The sequence below is a fragment of the Pristis pectinata genome, chromosome 1 (genome assembly GCF_009764475.1).
Source record: "Pristis pectinata isolate sPriPec2 chromosome 1, sPriPec2.1.pri, whole genome shotgun sequence".
NCBI classification, from domain to species: domain Eukaryota; kingdom Metazoa; phylum Chordata; class Chondrichthyes; order Rhinopristiformes; family Pristidae; genus Pristis; species Pristis pectinata.
In genome coordinates, this window is record NC_067405.1 from 128,162,319 (window position 1) to 128,185,256 (window position 22,938).

The 22,938-nt window shown below is 41.0% G+C and overlaps 1 protein-coding gene across 1 annotated transcript in view; it reads left to right on the plus strand.

Annotated features, from left to right (window-relative positions):
• Nucleotides 1–22,716, plus strand: part of rin3 (Ras and Rab interactor 3) — an 83,769-nt gene extending 61,053 nt beyond the window's left edge. The window contains exons 8-10 of the mRNA XM_052017701.1: nt 13,014–13,145; nt 15,499–15,662; nt 21,990–22,716. Coding sequence (XP_051873661.1) covers nt 13,014–13,145; nt 15,499–15,662; nt 21,990–22,301 — 608 coding nt within the window. The 3' untranslated portion in view covers nt 22,302–22,716. The remainder of the gene's footprint in view (nt 1–13,013; nt 13,146–15,498; nt 15,663–21,989) is intronic.
• The last annotated feature ends 222 nt before the right edge of the window (nt 22,717–22,938 follow it).

The following is a 22,938-nucleotide window of genomic DNA, read 5'->3' on the forward strand; positions in this document are numbered from 1 at the left end:
TCTGTGATAGGGTGAGACTGTGTCAAATGAGTCATTGGGTCTCTTAGATGGTGATTATGCGTTTTTTGTCTGTGTATTATGTTGTCAAGATGGAGCGGTGAGACATGCCTAGCAGGTCAGATTGTACTAACGTGGAGTGAAAAACAAGAGCTAATATCACATCAATGATTTGCAGCAAAAATGGCCAATTCTGATAGAGACAGAAAGTTGGAGAATTTGTTACACTGTCAAAGCCTGCAATGCACCCAGATGTAAGATGAGCTGCTGTCCTTCAAGCTTGCGCTGGACCTTGTTGTAACAATGCAGGAGGCAGTAGACAAATAGGTCAGAATGGGAGTGGGATGGAAGGGCAACAGGGAGCCCAGGGTTACCGCTGCTGACTGAATACAAGTGCCTTGCAAAGCAATCATCAACTCTATATGTGGTTTCTCCAATGTAGAAGAGACCACATTGTGAATACTGAAGAATCGCAAGTGAACTACTGCATCACCAATGCACAGATGCTCCTGACCTGCTGAGTTTTTCCAGCATTTTCTGTTTTTACTTCAGGTTTCCAGCATCTGCAGGTTGTTTTGATTTCTGTGACCTTCATCACAAGTGGTAGCTCAGTGCAAAGCACACAGTCATATAAACCACACAGAAGCCATGGACTTCCCTTTGTTTAAAACCAAAACCCCACTTCTAGAATACAGATTGCAAACAACTGAAGCCCCATCACCAAGCCCTGAAGGATCCACCAGTTAGTTTGCCAGTCTGAAAATGGCCAATCATCCTGACTCTATTTATTTTCCCTCGTTTAACAAATCTTATCTGGATTTCCACCTGTTGTTGTCACATGTTATAATCAGATAACATCGGATATTTTTCCATCCTATTAGGCAGTGATATTGAAAACAAAACCTGGGATTTTTATCCACTGATATAAAACAGTTAAAAGATGCTGAAGCAAATCCTTTCTCCAGTGACATTAGTTATTTTAACTTTCTCACTGCATTTGTTTCTGGTTACTATTTTTGACATTCATTTGGTGGCTTATATTGTGAAAGCAGACACAAAATATTTGCTTAGCATCTTTTCTGTTTCGATATTCTCCATTGTTAATTACACTGTCTGTCCTTCTAAGTAATTGAAGCTTAGGTTTGCTACTTTCAACTATAGAAGCATAGAAAAATACAACACAATACAGGTCCCCCGGCCCACCATATTGTGCCACCCTTCAAACGACACCCAAGACTATCTTGAATGTCTTCAGAAACTCTTATGATCTGGTTTTGTATTTCTTGTAAGTTCATGCTAGTATTCTATTTCTCCCACTTGAATAATCCTTTTCTGGCTTACAAAATTCTCCCAAACCTCAGAACACTTCGCTGTAAATAAAACAAAACACTTACTATCATTCTGCAACATTATATGCCTTTGCTTTCAGTCTAATGTTATTCTTAACTTCTGTAGCTGGCTACGGATGGATCACATTGCCTATGGATTCTTTATTTCTCAGTGGAAAATATATAAAATGTTTATGCATGGCAATATAAAAGTCTGATTCCTGGCCAGTATGAATAGAGTAAGGGGTTGGTTGATTCTGGGCTAAACCCAAAATGGAGGTTGAAATTGACACTGCAGGCTAAAAACTGCAGATGCTAGAAATCTGAGATAAAAACAGAAAATGCTGACAAAATTCAATAGGTCAGAAAGAAGGAAGAAAGCAACTTGGACTAATTTGTTTTCTCTCTTTCTCAGTTCTGATAAAACCACGTCAACCTGAAACACTGACTGTTCTTCTTTCATCAGATGCTGCCTGACCTGCTGAATTTTACTGGCATTTTCTGTTTTTATTGCAGACCAGTGTTCATAATTGCCCAATGGTTGGATGTGCCAACAAAAAAGTTACTTCCAACTGAGAATATAAGTCTGGCTGGAATTTCATCCCTTGTTGGTAGTTCTAAATGCTCAGCATAGTTGCAATAATACAGAGTACTCAACCTTTGAAATTCACTTCTATTAACTGCTAATATTTAATATTTTTATTGATGTTGGCCAGGATAAAATTCCTAAATAATATTTGCTCTGCCCGTCAGTTCTTCAGCCTATATTGTTGGCAAATCATTGTGCTGAGACACTTTAGTACGTAGGTGTGTATGGAGTGTGTGCATATTCTAGACACAAAAGGCAACAAGGGACATGGGGAGAGAACAGAAATATGATATTGAGATAGATCATATTGATGGCAAAGCGGGCTCAAAGGGCCAAATGTTTCTATCCTATTATTTTTCCATGCTTCTTATGTGTCTGGTTAGGGAGTGAGCTAGGCTCTGTGTGGTATCTACGTATATGTGTACATTCATGCAGCTAAGTCAAAGTCAAAATCAAAGTCAAGTTTATTGTCATATGCACAAGTACCTGTATGCACAGGTGCAATGAAAAACTAACTTGCAGCAGCATCACAGGCACATAGCAAGCAAGTTTTTCATTGCACTTGTGCATACTTGTATTTGTGCATATTTCAGATCAGACCCTGATTTCCAATCATCTTGGAACTCCTTGCCATTGAACTGGAACATGTGATAGATGGTGTGCAACAGCCACCTCACACTAAAAAAAATCATGCACAGGCACCCTCTGCTCTTCACTGTATGAGGCCAAGTTATCCTTGACCTCAAGGGACAACTGAGGAAGAATATGATGTCTGACCATAGATTTTAGATGTTTACTAATTGTGAGCAAACATATTGCAGTAAGTTTTATTTTAAATGAGACATCCTGTTTGCCAGTCTATGCCATAAGCAAGAGTTTTGAATGGAGGTTCAAAACGAAATAAAATTCCCCACAAAACACGAATTTTAGTAGGTTAAAGTATGAGGACTCCATTTCAACTATCAACTGTCAGCATCTCAGAATAGGGCAAATGTCAATGATTAGTTGGCTCCTTCCCTCCACACCTTTGTGAATGAGCTCCAAACTCCAGCACTGGTATTGGTATTGGTTTATTATTGTAACTTGTACTGAGGTACAGTGAAAAACTTGTCTTGCATATCGATCCTACAGGTCAATTCATTACACAGCGCAGTTACATTGAGTTAGTACAGAGTGCATTGAGGTAGTACAGAGTTCATTGTTGTAGTACAGGTAAAAACAATAACAGTACAGATTAAAGTGTCACAGCTACAGAGAAAGTGCAGTGCAATAAGGTGAAAGGTCACAACAAGGTAGATCGTGAGGTCAAGAGTCCATCTTATCGTATAAGGGAACTGTTCAATAGTCTTATCACAGTGGGGTAGAAGCTATCCTTAAGTCTGGTGGTACATGCCTTCAGGCTCCTGTATCTTCTACCAAATGGAGGAGGAGAGAAGTGAGAATGTCCCTAGTGGGTGGGGTCTTTGATTATGCTGGCTGCTTCACCAAGACAGCGAGAGGTAAAGACAGAGTCCAAGGAGGAGAAGCTGGTGTCCGTGATGCGCTGGGCTGTGTCCACAACTCTCTGCAGTTTCTTGTGGTCCTGGGCAGAGCAGTTGCCGTACCAAGCCGTGATACATCCAGATAGGATGCTTTCTATGGTGCATCGATAGAAGTTGGTGAGAGTCAAAGGGGACATACTGAATCTCTTTAGCCTCCTGAGGAAGTAGAGACACTGGTGAGCTTTCTTGGCCATGGCGTCCACGCAGTTGAACCAGGACAGGCTATTGGTGATGTTCACTCCTAGGAACTTGAAACTCTCAACCCTCTCGACCTCAGCACCGTTCAGGTAGACAGCTGCATGTACACCGCCCCCTTTCCTGAAGTCAGTGACCAGCTCTTTCGTTTTTTTGACATTGAGGGAAAGGTTGTTGTCATGACACCATTCCACTAGGCTCTCTATCTCCTTCCTGTACTCTGACTTATCGCTGTTTGAGATACAGCCTACAATGGTGGTATTATCTGCAAACTTGTAGATGGAGTTAGAGCAGAATCTGGTCACACAGTCATGAGTGTATAGGGAGTAGAGTAGAGGGCTGAGGATGCAGCCTTGTGGGGCACCAGTGTTGCGAATAATCGTGCCGGCGGTATTGCTGCCTATCCTCACTGATTGCAGTCTGTTTGTTAGAAAGTCAAGGATCCGGTTACAGAGGGAGATGTTGAGTCCCAGGTCTCGGAGTTTGGTGACAAGTTTGCTTGGGATTATAGTATTGAAGGCAGATAGTATTGAAGGCAGGGCTCTCGTGAATCTATCTGGGATCATGTTAACTGGGATCAAGTGGACTGATCTTCTGGCAAATGTTACAGACCCCTCAGATCAGACCCTGGAATATATTGTGTTTCTATAGAAACAAATTTCATCCACACCAACCACCTCTCCAACCACCACCCTTTGTTTTCAACACAAATAACAAGAAATTTAACAATAGTATCCATCCCCACAACTACTAAAAGGGGTATAAACAATAAACAATACAATACGATATCTTTATTAGTCACATGTACATTGAAACACAGAGTGAAATACATCTTTTGTGTAAAGTGTTCTAGGGGCAGCCCGCAAGTGTCGCCATGCTTCCGGCACCAACATAGCATGCCCACAACTTCCTAACCAGTACGTCTTTGGAATGTGGGAGTAAACCAGAGCACCTGGAGGAAACCCACACATACACGGGGAGAACGTACAAACCCCTTACAAACAGTGGCTGGAATTGAACCCGGGTCGCTGGCGCTGTAATAGCGTTACGTTAACCTGCTGTTTATGTTCCTCACTGCCAATGTAGATCAATAAACATCCAAAGATACAAGACTGGAAGGGAATCCTGTTAAATTAAGTCAGAATGTTTTTGCATTGTCAACCAAGCACGCAAATTCCTCCAATGCTCACCTGTCACAGAAGGCTTGTTTATACCAGCAGGTATGACGTGCTCTCTCTGCAGGGTCATCCAATTATATGGTTGCAGAAACAAGGCAGGCAGGCGGAGTGAAGGCACCTACTGATTGCATCCAATCTGAATCTTTGGAAGGCCACCTTGGGTAGGCTCAGTAAGCCCATCAGGGAGTCTTACAATTTGCTCACCTTTTGGCAAAGGTTAGAAAGGTGAGACTGAACAGCAACAAAAGTTGAGGAGCAGCCCACTCAAATAAAGGAAGAGGGTCTGTAACCTCTCCCATACCATGTACACTGGGAAGACAGAATCTTCCAGGCTTCAAGCAGTGTCAGCAGCCTGGGATTATGTGAAATGCCTTAAACATCTGTTGGCATTATTCTGCTCCACACAACATTTCCTCAATCACAACAGTGGGAAACATGTTCCTGAATCTCCTGAGGCATGACTTTTTTGAAAGCATATTGAGGATTAATACGTAAAAAATATTAGGAATAAACAAGAGTTGCACTTCACTTTTCAGCTGAGTGGTGCATTGATGGGAGCTTTGATCTGTATTGGATTACATCATGAGTGGTGTTAATAGTAGTTCTGATGAAGCCCAGGAAATCAACCTTACTTGATCTCGTGACATCCCATGCAGAAGTGGCCTTGCAAAAGTATTGGTCAGCATAAAATACCGTCGTTTTGTCCTTTACAGCATATTACCATCGCAAGAAAATGACAGTTGTATCTTTTTATAAAATGTACTAGACTGGTGCACAAGAAGCCCTGTTGTCAGCATGAAAAGCAGGCATTAGGAAGGTTAGATCCATCTTTTCCATTCAGCCTTTGAAGCTCAACTGGACATTGCACAGCAAGAGGGGAGTTTTCACTGATGCGAGATTTTTTCTTTATCTGGCAGCTATGCTTGTGACTAACGACAAGAACCAAGACAGATACTTAATATTTCTGATTACGCAATAAGTTAGGGAAACATCAAGTGGAAAATTGTGATTTATGAATGTAAACAGGATGCTGCTTTTGAATTATTGTTCAGGATTCACTGCCAGGCCTTTCATTATTCATTGTAATGAACAAAGCTTGGTTTACATTGTTTTTGTTCTGGTCCTAATAGCAGGGAACTTTCTGGAATATAATGGGGGAAGTACCTCAGTGAATAACCCAATGGAAAACAGATGCTAAGATGGGCAAGGAAAGATTCAAATGGCTGGCTGACAGCTTGGTAGAGAAATGGGTTTTAGGAAAGTTGAAAAGGAAAAGAGAAGGGTGTAGAGACTTGGGGAGGGAACTCCACATAGAAAGAATTCATAGGGTTCTAGTGGTGTTTCAGGCACTTGAGTGGTACTTCAACCTTAAGTCTCTCTTGTCCTGTGGTTACTTACTGTGATAACATCACAGGTACATTCAAAAAGGACATTTCTATAATTTCACTATGTATAGTCCTCGATCACTTTACTAGAGTATATCTTTCATTTATTCAAATTAGACCTTTGAATATTATCTTTACCAAATAAAAAAAACTACTAGTAGCTGAACAAGAGAAGAAACATATACAAGATGAACTACAATACATTTGGGCAGAGGACAGGAAAAAGCAACTCTACATGGAGAGTTATAGAGAAAGAAAGAGTTTACTTCAGGGTACCCTATCTTGCTCTACAGCCAATGAATATAATCAATACTATAATGTAGGAAACAAGGAAATCAATGCATACACAGTAAACAGAAGTATGTCAATGACCATATAATATGTTGTAACGATGATGAGACATATATATTGACCAAGACACAGACGCGCCTGCTTTTCTTGAAATAACATCATTGGTATTTTAGTCTACCTGAGACGGCAGGTGTGGGAAGAGTGGCCTCAATCTAATATATCATCCAAATGACGCCAATTCCGAAAGTGCAGCACTCACCCAAATGCTTAAATCCCTGAAGTGGGACTTGAACCCACAATTTTATGAAACAGAGAAAAAAGTGGTCCCAATCAGCCCACACCTGCAACAATTCTGTGGAATTTACCTCCAGGGTTAATAATTCAGTTAGAAACTATTGTCAATATTCAGTATTAAATTGAATAAATTGAAGTGAAGGATGAAGAGATATGGGAAAAGCTTGAGTAAATATGACTAGGTGTACATGCTATAATGGAGGGTAAACTCTAATAGGAACTAATTGAGTTGAATGACCAATTTCCATGTAATTTGTAACTGATGCCATTTTTTATTTAATGTAGTTCAAGTGCAATGTGTCACAGCCTTATTGGGGGTTGTAGTCAGAGTGGCAGAGTAGGTGAATATTTCCATTCACAAATGACCAGAATCAGCAGTAACCTGACAGATACCTACCGACCCCCACCCCCAACCCCACCCCCAACCACTTGGGATTTGCTAGAAAATGATCAAATTGCTGTCTTTGTTTGAAATCCATAAAAAATATATTCATTTTAATCAATAATTATAGACCACCATTGAGAAAATACCAGCAATCATTTGTGAAAGTCTAGAGAAATAAAGGACTGCAGATGCTGGAATCTAGATGAAAAACACGATGATGCTGGAGGAATTCAGCAGGCCAGGCAGCATCCGTGGAGAAAAGCAGGCGGTCAACATTTCAGGTCAGGACCCTTCTTCAGGGCCCTTCCTTGAGTCAGAGGAAGAAGGATTCTGACCCGAAACATTGACCACCTGCTTTTCTCCACGGATGCTGCCTGGCCTGCTGAGTTCCTTCCAGCATCATAGTGTTTTTCATTTGTGATAGTCTAATGTATGGAAACAGTGTCAGAGGCTCAGTGCACGAGATAATCCCGCAAAACAGTTGTTGCCTTTGACTAGCTTACTGTGGTGATAAAGAAGGATAGCCAGTTATCATGGTGGCAAGTATTAGCTCCGCAAAACAATCTTGAAGGCTCTGTGGATGGAACTCCTCCCTTAGGTTTATTGGAAGATGAATCGAAAGACATTAGCAAAATTGCTGACATCCAGTTGGAATTATATTAACCCAAAAGGTTAATAAGATTGTTTATCATATTACAAATCAACCACCCCATTACCATTTTAACACCAGAGCATATTTTCTTCCTATGTTCAAATTTGCCAAAAGCCAATAAAATATGAGGTGAATGCGCCCCCAAATTTCCACCAATGTCATTTCTAAGGTAGCTGTAAAGCAATGCTTGATACCAATTTGGAGTTACTCTGCTGTCATGTGTGACTCTTGAACCAGTCAAAAGGTGGCACAGGAAAGCAGCCACAGCCAAATCTCCCAATCTGTTAAACTGGTCAAAAATCCCTTTGATTCCTTGCTTCCTCTGAGACTCGCTCGCAGCCAAGCCTTTCTCAGAATCTGGCAGCTTTCCATGAATGAAATCACAAAACACCAACCCACCTCCCAGCTCTGCATGCTGCAGCGAAATAAAGATAGCTTGAGCTGGAAAAAAGTAGCAGTTACACCTGGAAAAACTGGACCCACAACTCCATGGCCTTGGGCTTTCAGGAATAGAGAGAGCCTAAATTCCATCCTCGTCAAGGGGAAAGACGCTGAGTAGGACTCAACTAGACCCTGTCCCACTTAGCCTGGTCTGGAGTCATCAGGGGATTTTCTAACTGTTCTCCAGCATGTTAAAAGTGGAAAGCAGATGTTCTCCCTGGAGATTCCCCCATTCAAGGCCATGATAAGTTTCAGTAGAACTCACACCAATTGGTGCGAGTCCCTTTAAGACCTACTTGCAAGCCTCAAACCTACTCTAGAATAAAATAATGATTCTTAGAAAATGCAGAGCTAAAATGTCGCAAGTCCTGGCAGTTATAGTTGATGCATTGGAATCGGTATGAAGTACTCCCTACACAGAGTGGATTGTAAAGCCCATCTCCTACTGCAATCCTTGCAGTGTCTACTGGCCCCTCATGAACTGGTATCAGATGTAGCTTCCAGTCAGTTCCTGCACTGACTCAAGGAAGAGCCAACAGAAAATGCTCAAAAGCTTACAAAGAGAAGATCGCAAAGCAAAGACATGTGGCATCACTGAACATAACTGAAGTCCTTGTCAAGGACAAATACTGAACACCTCACATGGTAAAAACTGTGCAGAGGATTAGCTAGGAGTAACAAACTGTCAACACAGCCACGTGCTTGATGTTATCTATTAAATGGTGAATTTGTAATTGGCTATTATGACACTGCTAAATGATTACGCTATTTGCCTGATGTTGGAAACTGCCCATGATAAGCCCAGATGTATGAGTGCAAATCTAAACTTGTGTCTAACCAGAGCCTCAACACGTGATACCACTGTATGCCTCACTCACCAATTTTTGTATTATTTGGGTGGGTGATCTCCATTTCCTTGCAAAGGAAAGGCCACACTGACCGTGCAAGGAAACAGATGAAAAGAAGCAGTGAGTGGGGGTTCCTGAAGAATAACGGCAGTGTGCTCAGCTCCACCTGAAAGGAGGAAGCAACGTGTTTGTTCAACTCACTAATCTAACCACCTTGTTACACAACTTTTTACACATGTTAGCTTTGGCATGCTTCCTCACACTCCATAATTTTGCATAACCTTACTTCAAAAACATATAATTTACCAGACAGTTTCAATTTAACCCTGCAAGAATGTTTATTGAAGCTTGGCTTGTACTTGAGTGGACTTGGAAGTCCAATAGTGGGCCACAGCTCATCTTTCACTGCAGGTCTGCCTTGATAAGAGAGAGTCTGAAAAGAATAACCCTTACAAAGATTTTGTTGTATTTGCTTTGTGATTTCCATCTCTTTAACTACTTCAGGGTCTTGGTATGAATTTAATTAAATTCTATTTTTAATTTAAACACAGCCTGCAGGAGATTTCCATACTAGACAGGGGTTGATGGAATTGGCTCATCTATGAAGTGTCTATTTTTGCATTCCATATGAAATTAATATAATCTCTTCTAATGAATCATCTGTAGTTGCTTTTTGAAAAGTCAATGAACGGTACATGCAAATTCATGACTGCAGTTCCAGGTCAGACTGTGAAGATGTTAAAATACCATAAAGATTCACATCAGTAGAAATCTGGGGAAATTCTCCTGAGCATAAGGGACGTGGGTTTGCTTATTTCAGAGACCGGTGACGCTGAACCCAATAGACTGTCTAGTGCACTAATTTGAAATAAGCTCTATTTCTGACTGCATACAACAGATTGGAGGCATATCATTCAGCAGTTTTTTTTCAAATGTATCCAGCTTTTAAGAATAAACAGTTGACCCCATAACCCTTTGTTATGAGTTGCAAGCAATATTCTCCTGTGTTTTGTCATATTATCAGTTGTATGATGAGATTTGACCATACAATGCTGAATAAAGTGGAGCAGAGATTAATTCAGGAATGCATTAATCAAAAACATTTATCCAACATCCATATTTTAAAACCAAATTTGCATTTTCAATTTTCTTCCTTGCATTTTGCGTACTTAGGAATGTGAAGTTATCTCCTCAGTTAAATTGGAATAGAGAAGTTGTACCAATACCAAATGTTAGCCATCAAAATGCTTTTTCTGCAGATAATAATGGAACCATTCTACAAGTTGAGGGGGTCTAGGTGGGTTGCAGTAGCATCAACTTAATCTTTCATAAATATTATCAATAAGGATTTATGCTCAGACAATAAAGATGAAAATTTACCTGTGATGTTCAGTGTGCAAAACCTCAGGCATGAGACTTCAAATTATCAGCAATATGTAACAGGAGGAGGGCGATTATTTAAACTGGATGTATTTATATCTACAGGAATAAGGAAATTTTATCATAGCAGTTTTTATAACAACAGACCATGTGTTGACAAAGTGTCTCAAGGATGGACCTCAAGACTCTGTTATTATTTTTTTAGAAAATGTTGCTGGCTCTCCTAACTAATAGTTAGAAAATTTACAAGCATTTGCCAGTTTGTACATTTGCATCCACAGCAGCAATTGGACTTTGTTGACTGAAGACATAAGCCTGCCTTAATCACAATTCCATATTATGAACAGATTAACTTCTTGTCTGTTACATGGTGTGGTGTCTATCAGCAAGACTTGAGCATTAGTGACCCCTTGCTGGAAGGATAAGAGAAAGTGTGGCTGTGATGCCCCAACTCCTGCAGTTAGTATAACTGCTGACACTCACTGGCTGTTGTCTCCTTTTTCTTCTTAGCCAGTCTCTTGTGGCTGAGGATGACTTGCTTCCTCTCCATTTCTGGGGAGCGGAAGATGCCTCTTCATGAATTCCTTTAATGTGGAGTGGACATTGCACCATAGCTAGCACGCGTTCTTACAGAAACAAGCTCTTGGTCCAATGTCAAGGAAGTCCTAATAAACTGGAAACCAGGCTTTGCAACACAGACTGAGCACGCCCATATATGCATAAACCCACACATAAACACACACACACACACACACACACACACACACACACACACACACACACACACACACAAACACACACACACACACACACACACACACACACACACACACACACACACACACACGTGCATAGGCCCAAGACACCATCTTCCTTGGCCCCCTCCCTTGCCCCCTCTTGCCCCCTATTTTCCCTCCCTGTTTCACATTCAAAATCAATCACTTAGTACTTTAAAAAATCATAGATTACACCAAGAATTTCCAGGCCGACAAAATCATTTTGCTATGCTGCAGCAAAGCATTAAAGGGCCCTTTCAAACTGTTGACTAGACATCTTTCTGTAAGTCAAAGTAACAAGTTTAATTTCACGAACATAAATGCATCTCAACCCCAGAACATTGCATTTATCCGCAACCTCACAACTTTATTGCATGATATTGAGGAGCAGGGGCCTTGCAAATTCCACTCTTCCCATCTCGTGCATGTCCCTGGATGTACATCTAGACTCCTCCCTACTTTATGCTAGAGTACAACATTCAATATTATTATGTCTACAGACAAGCTCCCAACCAAAAAAAACTATTCTTTTGATCTTACCATATAGCAGTGACTTGAAGAAATGAATGTCCCCCACCTCTAATAATCATACGTATATTAAGGATATACATGTGTGAGTACCTGTGTAATGCAATGGAGTTTAATGTGTTCCTCCAGAAATGCTCATATTTAAAGTCCAATGCATGCCCTTTTCAAAAGCCAAGTTGCAAGGAATGGTTATGTACAACTCCCTGATGATGATAACATCAGGAAGTGGATTTTGTAGAATGATCACGGAATAGTTTTTAAGATGGTCCTCAGGGTAAGAACCTTGTCTAGGTGCCAGCATTGGTTGGACATAGGCCATCACTACAGGTCAGAGGGGTGCCTGACATGCAATAAACAGTGATGTGATCAAGCTGGTTGAACAAACAACCACGTTAAAGAATTACCACAGATGTAAAAGGAAAAAGCACAATATTAGCTCATGTTTTAAACACTTTACAGGGCACTATGTAAAAATTGGAACATGCTCACAATTTAGTTAGATGATGAAATATCATAAACAAACAAAACAATTGAATATTATTATTTAAATCCATTTTATTTTAACATATCTATCTAAGAGAGTTACAAGTAAAATTAGATTTTTTGGGCCAGGATGAGCTTAGCACAATTGGAACCTTAAAAACTTACCTGCACACGATGGAACAAAGCTAAGATTTTATGGGTATTTTACTTGGAATAGTTTGTAAATGCCTGAAGCTTATCTCCAATCACTGAGGTCTGGAGGTTATGCTGCAGAAAATCGCAAAACAGTAAACCATGTGGAGATCCAGGGAATCACTCTCAGCCTCTTCTGGATTCACACGTATAACTTATTTATAAACTTATATAACTTACATATGTCTTATTTATAAATAAGTTATTGAATATTTTGGAAAAACTTACCACTTTTGATAGAAATTTCTAGATTGATAAGGGCAGGTGCACATTTGAAAAAAGTGACAATGATATGGACATCTAATTTAAACAAACAGGAAGTTCAGTATGTACATCTGAGATGATTCCCAAGGGTCTGTTATTTGTGTGCAAAGAGCTTGCATATATAAAAAAAATCCAAACAGCATGAAGTACATCTGAAAGATGTTAGCATATTTTTGAACATTGGTCTGTCCCTAAGAAACCTAGTAACAGCTTCATGGGAGTATGGAAGATACTAATTCATTTTCCAATTCTGCTTCTGTTTTCAGCAAAGTCACATGGTGCAGATGACTTCCTCCCTGTGTTAATGTATGTGTTGGCAAGGAGCGACCTGACATCACTACTTCTGGATGTGGAATATATGATGGAGTTACTAGATCCTTCATTACATTTAGGAGAAGGTATGGCTGCACCTGTGTATAGTACTGCAAGTCCCCTAATGGAGAACACAGGTTAAGTAAATTAATCCTGTTTCTCAAATTCAATTCAAATTTCCCTCCGTAAATGTATTTACTTTTACTGCACTTACTTATTTTTCATTAGGCACGTGAAAGAAATCAGGCAATGAATAAAGTTGCGTATTAATCAGATTTTTCTGATTGTTTGCTTTTTGATAATGGTTATTCAATTTCTTGCCGTCAATAATGAGGTTAGATCCATTTTAAGAATCTGTGCCTGTTCTGGAGCAGTGTTTGAAGCTGGTGGTGCAGTTGCTAGGACACAATTCGTAATGAATCATTCCCTGAGTTTCACCAGATGTTCAAGGTCATTAAACTTCTTACAACACAGCAGCCACATCTGTGTACCTTGAGACTTTTCATTCAGCTAAACCGTTGCCCCATCATGTTGCAGCTTCACTCTGTGGCTGGAAGACTCAATTCCCCTCCACCTAGAGCAATACAGCATGGATACAGGCCATTCGGCCCAATGAGTCCATGCCGCCCATGGCGCCTACCCAGCTAGTCCCAATTTCCTGCGCTCAGCCCATATCCCTCTAAGCCCCGCCCCTCCATGTACCTATCCAGGTGCTTCTTAAATGATACTATTGTACCTGCCTCAACCACTTCCTCTGGCAGCTCGTTCCATATACTCACCACCCAATGGGTGAAAAAATTGCTGATTGCCCCTCAGGTCTGCTCCCTTTCAAACCTTTCCCTTCACCCTAAACACTTTGTCCACCAAAGTGAGTCAAATAATTGAGGGGCATTCTTGCCAGTGTCCTGTAATCTTTTCTCTAAACTGCAAAGGTCTCCAGAAAGATTTCCACTTCCTGTTCCAACCATAAAGTACCACTGCCTAGATCATGTGGTGCAGCACCATGTTTTTGTTTCATACATGATCCCATTTCTATGAAAAGTGAAATAAATTAAAATCAGGAATGTATCATATGAGGCAGGATTTTTATTCCCATTCCTTCCAAGTTATTGACCTTCCCTCTCTTTTCCCCCAGCCATTCCCAACTCTCACCACCACTGACCACCAGCAGCTGACTCTCACTGGGTAATACAGAGGGGACATCCATAGGTGTGCACAACCAGTGATCAAGAGAATTAAAGGGAGTTTAGTGGCATGTGGGGAAGGATAGGTTATAGAGGGAATGGGACTGTCAGAATGCTCTGGTATAGATTTGATGGACTGAAGGGCCTCCTTCTATATCATGAGAAATATGAAAATCTATGAGAAACATTTTCTAGTCATGGCGTCATGGTCAAACAGGTCTTTCAGCCTACTGTGTCCATGCAGACCATCAAGTACACGTCCTAGGGAAACAAAGCACTGCAGATGCTGGAATCTAGACGAAAAACATTATGTTGCTGGAGGAACTCAGCAGGCCAGGCAGCATCCACAGAGAGAAGCAGGTGGTCAACGTTTCAGGTCAGGACCCTTCTTCAGGACTGAAGACAGGAAAAAAGGAAGCCCAATATATAGGAGGGAAAAGCAGAGCAGTGATAGGTGGACAGAAGAGGGGAGGCGGGGTGGGCACAAGGTGGTGATAGGTAGATGCAGGTAAGAGATAGTGATGGGCAGGTGTGAGGGAGGAGGGGAGAGCAGATCCACTGGGGGATGGGTCAAAGGTAAGGAGAGAGAGGGAAAAAAGGTAGAAAAAAAAGAGAATAGGAAAGGGAAGAAGAGAAGAAGCATGGTGGGGGGGGGGGTTGTGGGGAGGGGGGGTGTGGATTACTCTCCCACTTTAAGTAATAAAAAAAAATTGAGATGTTTTCTTCCTTAAGAGGTGTAGGCTGGATTTATTCAGTATTGGCTAGCTTAAACTAATGTTAGACATGCACAAAATTTGATCTTGTTGTATGTGTCAAGGTTGCAAAACAGTGCGGCTAGCACTGGTGGTCACTGAAGTCATGTTAATCAGGTTGTATGCAGAACTTCGTGAGCATCCTGCACAAGTTAAATAGGTCCAGTTTATTACGCAACACAATCCTAGTGCCTATTTTCCATGGCTATCCAACTTAGCCCCATATAGCTCCAGAAATATGTCAGGTAATTACAGATAAGATGGGAAATAAACTAGCGTTGAGACATCCTAGAACATCAAATTAAAACATAGAAGTGTGTGTACATATACAAAGAGCTAATTAGATCCAAGAGTTCACAAAATTAATTAACACCTGTAATATTGCTGATTTGGAATAACATAAGCTAATTGCAACTCTATATTTTAAATACAATGCGTCCCAAGTGGTAAGTAACACAATTATTCTGTGGAGCAGTAAATTGTACATAATTGGTGTGTTTCAGGGTATTATTATTTAACTACGACCTACGGCGCCTTAGAGCATATCAAGCACTTTGACAAGCAAACTGTCACTCGCCAACTCAGTCATGAGGTCCAGGATTCAATCCACCAATGGGAAAGGAGGAGGACTCTGAACATGAAACAAGTGTCGAGGTCATCGATGCAGGTCAGTGTCACAGCGCACATAAGCAACTCAATTCCTGCACAAAATAAAACGTACAACTTTATTCTGTCAAGTTCAAACACATCACAAATATTTAGGCATGCAGGGAAATAAACAACATGATGTTGTTAGAAATAATCTTCAAATCTGACTCTTTATAACTTCTTACGAAAAGATTAAATCCCTTCCATGCCAACTCTCATAACTGCTATCAGGGTGACATGGCAAATAATATTGTGAACAAAATCCTTTTAAAGAGTACCTCCTTTAAATTAACATATACTAATCTGATCACCATCTGCTTTCTGTTGTACCACTTAGTATACCAAAACTGGTTTGCTTTTCTTGCTCCCCAAAATGGCCACATAAGCAAATAAAGAATGAGGATTCAAAAAATTCTGTTGTTTATGTGAACAGTTAAGTGACAACATCAGCTAAAGTGTATTCTGGGAATAAACAACTTCCAATTGTTTCATGATGTCCAGCAACAGCACAAATCTCCAAGCTAACAGGAAGTGAAAAGAAACCAAGTAGATTAAAACAAACCTTAGTTCTGCATAAATATATTTGTACTCAATGAGGATATTTCCCATGAGATCATGAGAAACATAAGCCAAAGTAGACTGTCCAGCACCTAGAGTCTGTGTTGCAATTGAATATGTTCATGGATGATCTTGTATATCAACCCTAACCCCATGTATCAAGTCCATTTTCCTTTATAATTCACAAATCCACAGTGTCCAAAATTAAATCAAACTCAGCCTTCAATATGCTCAGTGACTGAGCATCCAAAGCCCATGCTTTTCCTGTCCTTTCTAAATTTTTGAACTGTGGACTTCTTACAACCAACTAACCCAGTTAATACTATGCTTATTAACAACCTATTAAATTAATAATTTTAGTCCAAAGATTTACAACCCTCTGGTTAAAACAAAATTACTGTTCATTTCAGCCTTAAATGATCAACACTTATCCTAAGACAATGCCCCTAGCTTCTGATTCTCCTGCCTATGGAAACCGTCTCTCAGCTCGTCAGTCCCTTTTCAGGATCTTTTCTGTCGATGAGATCACTTCTCCTTCTTCTAAATGCCTCATAGGGAAATCACAATCTTGGGGTTTTCATAACGTTGAAAGTAAAAGGAATTGTAAAGCAGATATCTCTGAGGTCCTGGTGCAATAAATGCAGACCACATTGAACCTATAGCTCTGGGCTAGGCCACTTCAGACCTACCTGCCTAACAGATGGGATATCTGGTGCAGAGGGAGGGGAAAGGGAGGACAATTCAACCCACCAGTGCTTCATACACAGCTACAATGAGAGAAAGAAAACATTTGTATTACACTTTTCCTGTCCTTTCTAAATTTTTGAAGTGTGGACTCTTTACAACCAACTAACCCAGTTAATACTATGCTTATTAACAATTTATTAAATTAATAATTTGTGTTTTAAAGCAATAGCAACAAATGTCAGCTGTTGAATTCCAGCTGTGACTTCATGAGTCTGGGTTGGGATCACTTGACTAGCTTGGGGATATTGAGGAACTTCTGAAAATACAATGTGGAGTCATAGAGTTGTACAGCTCAGAGATGGGCCACTAAATCCATGCCAACCTTTTTGCCCTTCGACATTTATCACCCACATATTGCATATTGGTGAAAGGCTAAGAGGGGATTTTTAGCTGCTTTTCTGGACACAGCCACAGGGGTGGAGTCAAATTTCAGCCCATGGACTAGTAGGAATGCATGTTAAGGGCAGGCTAATTTTTGTCCATATAGTTCATGTAGCCCTGACCTCCAGTGGTGGGAGGAGGGGTAGGGGTGGAAACATGCTTTTCTGCCAGAGCAGTAGCAGCAGTCAGAAAGCTCTAAGGCACAAAGGTCAACACAAGGAGGAAAACAGAAAAATACCTGCTGTGCTGCTGTGGCTCCCTCAGAACCCTAGCAACCATCCATTCACAGAGGATCACAACCTGAGCCATCACCATCTAGTTTTCTGAGACCCTTATAGGTCAGGAGAGGGAGGTAGGGGGTTCACTTACTCCATTTGCCACCGCAGGTCAATCAGCAGGCACTGCAGGAGTGGATCCATCACCCTTCTGGGAAAGGCCCAAGGCAGTGCAGTTGACCCAGAGACCTGTCACATGGACTTTCTCCTCCATTCCCTCCCTCCTGCACTGGGAAACTGAGCATTCTCCAAAGATGAACTTCTCTCCATTAGCTTCAGGCCTTATGGAGTTAAGTAAAGTCTGAAGTGACTGGCTGCCTTGTACACATCTGTAAGCTATAAAGTGTATGCAGTAATGAAACACTGCTTAAAGTTTGGGCTGGAATCAACTTAATCACAAGAATATGCTGAGTGCAATCATATTCTAAGGTCTGAAGCCTGAACTCACTCAGGAATTGGAAAATAAATGAGGCTGATTATGTCAAGTGACTCTCTGTGGGAGCAGTGATCATGGCCATGTGACTAGCTGGCTCTGCCAAGCCAACAATAGCCAGATGATTTGCAGCATAATATTAGCAAGTATTTTCCTATGTATTGTGCATCTTCATTATCAAGTTAGCATGTGTATGAAAATATCTAACACCTCAATTCATGTTTGTGCTTTTTCTCACTTCAGTGTATAGGAATAAATGTGAACATTGTTCAAAATCCAGAGGGAATAAAGAACTGTTTGCAAATTGGACAGCATTCTGATATAAATTCATGGCTCTCACTGTCTCCTGGGGAAAATACAATACTTTGTTTAAAGAAGCCTTCGCATTTAATAGATGTTGTAACGGAATTGTGGATGTTATGTATGAGGAAACAGGGATTCAAGATTTAAATAGTGCAGGATCTTATTCTTCCAGCCTCTTCCAATTAACCTCACAATGACCCATTCAATATTATCTATGTAAAAGGACAACTTGCCTGAGCCGAAAAGTGACAGTCTTGATTGAGTACCAAAAGGATGGTGACTTGACTGAGTAGAAGGTATCTAAATTGCCAAGAATTAGTTGAGATAAAAAGACAACTCAGTGGTGTTGTGTTCCAACCTCCCGATCTCCAGATTTAAACAGGAAGTCCCCTGCTTGGACAATCTTTGATGATAGTCTTCAGAATCAGTCTAAGCTTGACAGGAAGTTAGTGTTTTGTTTATGGGTCAGCCCTTTTCTGGAGTCGGATGCATGTTTACTGCTAATTTATCGCCTCACCCAGAAACCTTCTGATGATACACAGTAGTGGGGAATAAAAAGAGAAGTTCAGCTGGCAAGCATCCAGTATTGAAAACAACTGAAATTAATTGTCAGGCAGAGGTAGAGATATCTGAACTGCTCTTGTGTCTGTGAACAAAAACACTAGACTTCAGCAGTAAAATCAATCAACAGATGACAGTTAACCTGGAGAGCCTTCCAGAGAAAAAATCCGATTTGGACTACTTCAGGTAGAACAAGAACTGGATGAATGTAGGATTAGTGTAAGTGGATAATTGATGTTGGGCACAGACTCAGTGAGCTGAAAGGCCTGTTTCTGTGTTGTATGACTTAATGATGATCTGGTTTGTTATGGCTATCTGTGAACATTAACAATGAGTAGGTTTGTTCCATTGTTTGAGAACAGTAGCAAAGACAAGCCAGGGAACTACAGGCGGGTTAGCCTGACATCAGTAGTGGGGAAGTTACTGGAGGGAATTCTGAAGGACAGGATCTACCGGCATTTGGATAGACAGAGTCTGATCGGGGGAGTCAGCATAGCTTTGTGCGTGGAAAGTCATGCTTAATGAACCTTTAAGAGTTTTTTGAAGAGGTAACCAAAAAGGTAGATGAGGGTAGGGCAGTGGATGTTGTCTATTTGGACTTTAGCAAGGCCTTCATCAAGGTCCCGCATGGTAGGCTAGTCTGGAAGGTCAGGTCCCAGGGAATCCAGGGAAAGCGAGTTGGGTGGATTCAAAATCGGCTCAGAGGTAGGAAGCAGAGGGTGGTGGTTGAAGGTTGTTTCTCAGAATGGTGGCTGGTGACTAGTGATGTGCCGCAGGGGTCAGTGTTGGGACCCTTGTTATTCATTATTTATATAAATGAATTGGATGCAAATGCACAAGGCTTGATCAGTAAGTTTGTGAGTGACACGAGATTAGGAGGTGTTGTCGATAGTAAAGAAGGTTATCATAGATGATAGGGGGACTTTGATCAGTTAGGGAAGTGCCGAGGAGTGGCAAATGGATTTCAATACAGATAAGTGTGAGGTGATGCATTTTGGAAAGTCAAACTAGCGTAGGACCTATACCATGAATGGTAGGACACTAGGGAGTGTAATGGAACAGAGGGACATAGGAGTACAAATGCACAGGTCATTGAAAGTGGCGTCACAGGTAGACAGGGTGGTGAAAAAGGTTTTTTAGCATGCTGGTCTTCAGCAGTCAGGGCATTGAGTATAGGAGTTGGGACATTATGTTGCAGTTGTATAAGTCGTTAGTGAGGCCGCACTTAGAGTATGTTGTACAGTTTTGGACACCCTGTTATAGGAAAGACGTGGTTAAACTGGAAAGAGTGCAGAAGAGATTTACGAGGATGTTGCCAGGACTGGAGAGCCTGAGTTACAGGGAGAGGTTGGCCAGGCTAGGTCTTTATTCCTTGGAATGTAGGAGAATGAGAGGCAACCTTATAGAAATGTTTAAATTTATGAGAGGCATAGATAAGGTGGATGGTAACAGTCTTTTCTCCAGGGTAGGGGAGTCCAAAACCAGGGGGCATAGATTTAGGGTGAGAGGGGAAAGATGTAAAAGGGAACTGAGGGGCAACTTTTTCATGCAGAGGGTGGTGAATATATGGAACGAGCTGCCAGAGGAAGTGGTTGAGGCAGGTACAACAGCATCATTTAAGAAGCACTTGGATAGGTACATGCAGGGGCGGGTTTTGGAGGGATATGGGCCGAATGCAGGAAATTGGGACTAGCTGGGTGGGCACAGTGGTCGGCATGGACTCGTTGGGCCGAAGGGCCTTTATTCGTGCTGTATTGCTCTATGACTCTAAAACATTGCCCCCCCCCCTACACTTAATATATTTGAAGTAAGGAAGATTCATGTGTCATTTCCAGCTGAATAGGAATAATGAAATAATTTAAGAAGCATCTAAGTTTTTAATATGGAAAGATTTTCATGGGGCTTCTGAGGATTGTAACTGGAGAACTTTGCAAGCTTTATGTCTGATTAATCACTGGTCTCAGATAGTTTATCATTTGGGGAACTCCACAGGGAAGTTGCAGCCTGAGAGGATGCTGGAGCATTTTTGGGAACCCAGGCACTGAAGCAGAAACAGAATCTAGCATATAAATAGTCCTAAATAGATCTGCTATCAGGAAGAAAGAAATGGCAGTGAGGAGTCATAGACTCATAGAATCATACAGCACGGAAACAGGCCCTTCAGCCCACCAAGGCAGCACCAACCATCAATCACCCATTTAGATTAATCCTACAGTAATCCTAGTTTTTATTCTCCCCATATTCTCATCAATTTCCCCCAGATTATACACTTGCCGACACACGAGGGGCAATTTGCAGTGGCCAATTAACCTACCAACCCACACATCTTTGGGATGAGGGAGAAAACTGAGCACCTGGAGGAAACCCATGTGGTCACAGGGAGTACATGAAAGCTCCACACAAGCAGCACCTGAGGTCAGGATTGGGTCTGGTCTCTTGTGCTATGAAGCAAAGGCTCTATTAGCTGTGCTACTATACTAGTTAATTGCCATTCTACTGCAGTTATAATGTGTAGAAATTTTGTTTTATGTATATAGTTTTACATAAATATTCATGTTGCCTTCTTGGATCAACTCCTGGAAATGCTTAATTTTCCAAAATAATGCATAACAGATTTTACTGAATCTTTTTTCTATGCAACAGTCATGTTGTACACATGTGAGATTACCTCCTTTGTAAGGCAACTCAAGTTTCCAGCATCTGGCCATGTAGTATTAGACTGGCTGCACTCTGGTCCCCACAGATCACAGCTTTGGCTCCACAATCAGTGGTCAGTTGGCTGAGCGCAGAGAATACAGGATCTGGAATGGAGAAAAAAACTTCCTCAGAATTCCCATTCCTCTAATAACTTAATGCTGGCAGTAGGGGAGTAATATCATTGAAAACACTGCCACCTTTTGAGGAAAATGTAATTATAAACAAATATACTGGACGATGGATTGAACCCTTCCTTAATTCAAGTAAAACAGTAGGCAAAGGGATATCATTCTGATTACAGTATCTAGCACCCTCTACTGTTTATGGCAGGTGCAGCTTATGTCTGTTGCCTCTTCATTTGGTTTCAACATATTTCTTATGCATTTTGCAGGATTTCCTGAGCGTGTGCTTTTTGGAGTTTGGGTCCAACATCAAAACGTTTGCCATAAACCCTGAGACAACTGCAGAGAAGCTGTCCAAACAGTGCGCTGAAAAGTTTGGTGTCTCAGAATCCAAGGACTACTGCATGCACCTTATAGTGGAGGAGAAGAGCATGCAACTGGCTCCTGATGCCGTCCCTCACCATCTCAAGTCCATCCTTCGGAAGAGACAGCCACAAAAAGACTATTGCTTCATATATAAGCAGGCAAATCAGGCAGAAGAGACTGATAACCCACCCATTAAGGACCTCCCACCTTTCTGATTTCCCTTTCGTTTATGATAGACCATGGTTTCTTCCTTCTGCACGTCACAAGAAAAATAAATCTAAACGCTGGAAATCTGAAAGGAGATCAGCAAATGCTGGAAATTTGCCATAATCCAGCGAGCATCTTAAAGGAAAATATGGGACCACATTTCAGTTCTGACCTTTCATAGGAACTTCAGTATATTCCCCTTGTAGCTAGTGTAGGACTTAACAGTTCAGTTTTTCAATATCTTGGACTATTTTTAAATCAGTATTATTTATACCTTTTATAACAAATGTAAATACAATCATATTTCTCTTTGGATCTTTCCTTTGTTCCTAACACCATTATTGTATATGGAAACTTGCAAAAGGGATCTTTGGTACGTCTGTCAGATTTGAATGCATCAAAACATATTAAAGTGACTGAGTAAAGAGACCATGGTTTAGATCTTGTTTTATGGTTGCATGAAGTATTTTGGTCCCATCATGGAAGATGACAAATGAAGTAAGATAGCTTTCTGTGTCTTTTGTGAATGTATTAGTTCATTCCTTGGTAGAATAGCAGAGAATGGACAAGCAGCATGCAAGTGGTGAGTGGTAATGAATTGGTCTCACACTGAAGGCACAGGCAAGAAATTGGTTTGTGGGCCTT